Source organism: Morone saxatilis, unplaced genomic scaffold (assembly GCF_004916995.1).
Source record: "Morone saxatilis isolate NCDOM2014 unplaced genomic scaffold, NCSU_SB_2.0 Contig11, whole genome shotgun sequence".
Lineage (NCBI taxonomy): Eukaryota > Metazoa > Chordata > Actinopteri > Moronidae > Morone > Morone saxatilis.
This window is the reverse complement of record NW_023339663.1, coordinates 25,906,394-25,912,393: the sequence shown is the minus strand read 5'-3', so window position 1 is coordinate 25,912,393 and position 6,000 is coordinate 25,906,394. Positions and strand designations below refer to the sequence as shown.

The following is a 6,000-nucleotide window of genomic DNA, read 5'->3' as shown; positions in this document are numbered from 1 at the left end:
GTGTGTGTATATATATATATAGTATTGTAAATTTAAGTTTCTTTGAGTTAAGTACAGTTTCAACCTCAAAGGACATAACAAATTATTGATTATGTTATTTGTTTCTGTTAACTAACAAAATGCAATTAAAACACCTACTACTAAAACATATACTAAGACCAAAACTAGAATCTGAATCACCTGAGTAGAAATGTATCAGCCAGGGTTTTATATGAATATATTGTGTTGTTGCCAGTTTGTACCTTTTCGATTTAAGGCCTTTTTTTAGCAGCTTTCTGCCCAGCTGAATATTGAATTTAACTTAGTTCATAGCTGTTGACATTAGAACCAAGTGAAGTGTTTGGCCAGCCCACTGACTTTCTGTTTTTCTGTGAGACCAAGCATTACTCAGGGCCTGTTGCAACTCTTCATTTTCTGCAGATATGAGTGGGTGGCTCATGCTGAACAAGACCTTTGCAGATCAGCCTCTTGTTATGGAGTAAGTATCAGCCTGAATGGTGCTAAGATAAACTCTGCTTTGGATATTTTGCTTGTAATGCAAAGTAATGAAAACAGAACAATACCACCACTTACTATGGCCTTTAAACATGACCTGCACCTCTCTGATAGTGTCAATAAAAGGTGAACATTATATGTGTTTATTGTAAGGCTGCAGTATTAGTTTGTATAGGTATTTATTAGTATACCTAACAAACTGTGTACGTTTTAATAAAGTGAATTTTAATGAGAAAAAATCATCCCACAGTTTCAACGGGGACATGATCCCAGACATTCTTGGAGTCAACAGCTCCTTATCCATTGAAGTCTGCAATTTCACCGGCAGGTAATGTAATCATTTGAAAAGCTCACTTCATTTCTACTGCTCTCATACCTTGAGTTACTTTCTACAATGCAGAGCTTTTAACTCCTGCTGTTGTCTGGTGGTTTTTCTTCCCTTTAGGATTCCATCGTGTGAGAGTGCACTGAGTTCATCTGTCAAGATGCGCAAGCCTCACTCTAACGCTTTCATTGACCTCAACAAGGACTTCACCGCTGGTGAGTCAGTGATGTTTAAACAATGTCTAACCATGAGAAACAAATGTAAAATGCTTTGGGTTTCTTCAGAGCACACAGCATACTCATCAGTCATCAGTCAAATATTTGCATTTAAGCTATGTATATTTTAAAAACCTTATTTTTAAACCTCCTACTTTTTTAACAGCATATTTCATAGTGTGATGTGTTTGTGTCACCTGCTAAACATTTTTAGGGTTTGTGTGGAAAGAAAATTAGTTAATTGGAGGCAGGTAGATTTAAGGTATAAACTGATGACCATGTGACACCGGGAGATCAAGGTTTGACTGGCTTCTTCTGTTTCTCACTGTTGGGTTAAAGTGGCATTTCTGCACCAGGATGTATCATAAACTACCCTCAATAACAAAGCAGAATTCCTGCTTAAGTCTTATCTTAGAATTTAGAAGTGTCCCCTTTCATTGCCTTAGGCTGAGCGTTCTCTGAACTCTGCACATGATTCATAGATTAATGATTGCAAGTTCAGTTCTTTGTTAAGCTGTAAAAATGTCTAATTTCACTGATGGGCCAAAACTATTCTTGTATAAAAAGTTTTCTGTATCATGGCAGCGTGATGATGAAGTGACCGTCTGAGGCCCTTCTGCAGTATGATGAAACAACATGGTTTAAAGACACTGTGAAAGCAAGCGTTTTCCCTATTAAATTGTCTTTTTTCAAGCCGACACTAAGCCTACTGTAAATTATAGTCAGGGCTAATACATTTAGCTTCTCTGCATGTTTCCATGTAGGTATTTATTGACCCTGAAGATGTAAGTGAACACAGCTATAAAACCAACCACCCCCCCAGACCACTGTGTGCCCTGTACTTCACATTCTCGACTACGCATTTTGCCATGTGCCATTGATTCATGGCAACTAAATTGCCTCCACCTTCTTTTATTTTCTAGCCTTTTCCTGCACTACGGACTTTCAGTTTTTCCCTACAGTGTTATTAATGTGTAGGAGAATGCTAGGTATAAAACAAGACTCCAATGAGTCCTGGTTGACGTACAAACTAAAATGGAACAAAGAACAACCAGTGCTGAAATGACAAATCCTTTGGAGTATCAGCACTTTTGGGGGGGCCGTTGGCTGCAATTCTGCACATTTAATTACATGAGGCCCTCTGAGGACCCACACGCCTTTGGCACATTTGGTATTTTTCATCATACATGTCAAAAGCTATACACCAAAAAGTCTCAAGTGTAATCTGCAATGTAATACAAAAACATATAACTTGAGGCTGTAAGACTAACACATCAGCTTTGTAGTAGTCCCATCAGTTCTGAAATTGCTTCCCATATCCTGAACTTTTACGAACCTGGAAGGCTTTGGTTTTAGGTTCTGCCTTATGTTTCTACTCTGCTTTACAAACCAGGACAAACATAGTAATTTGTATGTGCTTATGTTTGGTAGGCAGTTCAGTTGTGGGCCAGTTAGTAATGTAAAAAGTGGCACTAATAATGATTTTGTTTCACATTTACATGTGATTACTTTTCAACCTGATTATCAATAAATTACTAGAAGATAGTAGGAGCAGTAGGACCTGGAGAGGGCGGGTGTATAGAATACAGCACAGAGTGAACTGTACCGTCACCAGACCAGCTCCTGCCCCGTTGACGCCAAAGCCCGTCACATCTGTCAGGACAGGTCGTTTGCCGCCCTGCCATACTTCCGTACTCTCCTGGGCAGGCTGGGAAATTAGCACAAGCCACCAGCCAAATGCCGGTAAAATAAAAAAGTGCCTGGTAGAGTTCAGACAAAATAACCATTTACTATTGAGTGGCAGGGGAATTTGAACTTTTATCTGTCAGTAACTGATAGTTGTTCACTTGGTGGAGAACAGACTGTGGGATACAGTGAATTTGTTTTTCATAGTGAAAGTAAAATGTAGCGATACGCTGCGGTTACTCGCTCTGCCCCACTAAATTATTGGAAAAAATAGAACAGGAGTCCAGGTACAGTAGAAACCAATTTACAAACCGTGACAATGGCTACACATTAGGTCACAGGTTGTTAATTCCTGTATGGAAAAAGCCTAATGACTTGTGTCCTGTTTGGTTTATCATGTACGTCATTAAGTCTTTATTCTCCCTGCCTCTCCATCCTGATGAATGTATATCAGCATATACATAAGGCTCAGTATTTGTTGTTTATTTAAATAAATAAGATGCCACAGCTGTGTTTATTTAGATGATACAAACTTGCAAATGAGATCAACTGGAGACAAAATCTGTGTGATTTGCTTATGTTTTTTTTTTAATCTGGGTATTTTTCAGTGAAAATTGGTAAGAACAGCAAACAAAGAGCCTTCAATAAACTGTGCAGAGAAAAGGAGAACCATATTTTTAGATGATCCCCTGTCCCTGGTTTATACCTTCTCTCCAGACCAAAGCTGACCTCTGTTCTTGTAAAAAAAAAAAAAAAGTCTCATAGGATACACAAATGAAACTTGAAATTTGCTTCCACAAGTGAGTCCCACAAAGTTTCCCTGGAGGAAACTCCAGGAATCAGACAAGAGGCCCACAATTTTCAAGTTGACTAAGAGAGAATGGAATAGCCATTTTCTTCACCAGTGAATGGAGAAATCACCTCGTTCTTGTTTTACAGCATCTCACTCCTGTCCTTCTGCCCACTAAGTGTAGTGCTGTCACTTAGACTTATGGGAGGATTGTGTTTTTACCTGTGGAAACTAATCCTCGTGTTTAAGGTAATCATAGAGGATTTAGTCATGTCATACTCACTGCAGGTATCTTTTTGTGTTGTGTAGTTTTATTCCCAATGCTGTCACAGTTCAACCAGAGCAGATGTTAAGTCATTTTTAATCTGTTTAGGGAGGGATTAAGAGAAAGCCAATAAACTTAATGAAATCCTGGTGGCAATATTTGGTGTTTTGGTTTTAATACAGATTGGATTGTGTAGGGGCATCATTGGTTTTTACTGCTTTATACATTTCTCTGCAACCCATCAGGCAGTCAGAGTGATGGCCTGCATGTCAGCCTGCCTTTCACTCTGTTGATAGGCTGTGCAGAGCCTGTCTCTGCTGTAGGAAATCTCCTCTCGCTTCCTCTCCCCTACCCATATGTACACACACACTCACACAAACCCACAAGGACAGTGATCATTAAATCGCTGTGACTTCTTAAGTGCGTTCAGCTGCGTTTAGTTGTCTGTGAGTGAATGTGCAGCAGGAACAACGGAGCGTGAGGAGGGGAACCAGTGTTGTACATCTGGTGGATGTCAGACTCTTTGGCTGCCACTATCTGTGGGGACATGCAGATGGAGGGTGTGAGAGAGAAGAAGAAGAAGAAGAAAGTAGGCAGGAAGTGATGGAGAAATAAAGCCGAGTCTGAGAGGATGAATGGTTGGATGAATTGTTTCAAGAAAAAGGATGATGGGAAAGATAAAGGGCAGAGGAAGGGTGGGGCGGGGGGCAAGCAAGGCGGTGGGTGAGTCTTCAAGCGTGGCTCAGCTCACTGTCTGCTGTGACCACCTGCTCCTCTAAGCGTTACCGGCTGGAGCATCACAGAGCGGCTTACGCAGGGAGAGAGTGAGTTTTAAAGACAATCTGGGTCCTGCTAGTTAGCCAGTTACAGTTGGAAGCTTTTCCACTGCTACTGATCATATCACAAGAGCCTGAATAAATGTTGGTGCAATAATAATTGAAAATACCCCCCAGTATAATTCTATACAACTCAACCATACCACAAACTAAAGCTTCCAAATGAAGATATAGACTTTAGTCAACGTCTCATGCACCATGCTTATTTGCATTTTTCATTTACCCACTGGGTAATGCTGTGTTTGTTAATGTTTTGGTTCGAGGTTGCCAGAAGTTATTTGAGGCACCTCTAGCCACAAAATGTTTATAGCTCATAAGGAATCATGTGCCTTAAAATTGTGTAATATTAATGAGAATAAAATGAGGGAATAAATGCACATTAATCTCAATTCATCTTAATTAAGACACGTAGAGTTGTGTTACTGTGGGGAATAAGTGTAAAACACTTGAAAATGCAAATTAGGTAAATGGGGGGAAAATTAAAAAGTTTTATTAACTTATTTGAATTTTACAGAGGCCTCATAAAGGATCCGACAGATAGTCATGGGCGACAACGGTTCTGAGTAATGATAAAATTCAGGCTAATCTTTTTTTAGTTCTTTTGCTCACGGGGAATTACGAGTCTAAGTGTAGATCATCTTAATTAGTATGTCTAAAATGACTGTACAACCCTAACTCTACTAATCAATGGTCAACCACAGGACACAGTGAAGTAACACATGAAAACAAAGCATAGCAAAACACTTAGTAATAAAACTTTATAATAGAATGACCATTAGATGTAGACGGTCTTAAGTGGGACACCTTGCCTCTAATCATTTTGAACAAGGTGTCCCCTCTCTCACCTACCAGTACAGTAATACAGTGAGGTATTTTGTTAGTGTGGTCCAAGGAGGATAAGGGCTGTTTCAGGGCCGTGTCACGACTCCAATCTCAGTCCAGTGTCATAGCTGTAAACAGTCCCATGGTAGTGTATTGGCTGACCTCACTACATCAGCACTGCCAGCGAAAAAAAAAAGTCTGGAATTGTTTCCTGGCTGGTGTCAAGGCCTCATTTAGGCCGCTTATTGGACTCTCCAGCCAACCAACCTGGCGCAGACATGCTGCATATGGCTCGTAATCTCTTTTGTTACTATCATCGTCCTCCAGCCAGTGTCTCTAACAGCAACGCATTCATAACAGCTTTGTGTTCATGGTCTTTTGTTTCCCGGTTAGTTTGTCTCTGTCCTCACACACTGAGGGATTTCAGGTCTCTTTAAGGAAGTTGTTTTTTTTTTCCAGCTCATTGTATGACTTTTGTACTTCAGGCAATAATATATGCACAGTGTCAAGAGTGTAGGGAAAGTTTAGGAGAACATTGCCTGCAGCCCTTTGCACAAATCCACTGG

General features: G+C 40.1%; 1 protein-coding gene across 1 annotated transcript in view; it reads left to right on the top strand.

Annotated features, from left to right (window-relative positions):
• LOC118343506 (T-cell immunomodulatory protein-like) overlaps positions 1 to 6,000 on the top strand; it is a 61,309-nt gene that overhangs the window by 2,015 nt on the left and 53,294 nt on the right. Inside the window, exons 4-6 of the mRNA XM_035682353.1 lie at positions 421 to 478; positions 746 to 823; positions 941 to 1,035. Coding sequence (XP_035538246.1) covers positions 421 to 478; positions 746 to 823; positions 941 to 1,035 — 231 coding nt within the window. The remainder of the gene's footprint in view (positions 1 to 420; positions 479 to 745; positions 824 to 940; positions 1,036 to 6,000) is intronic.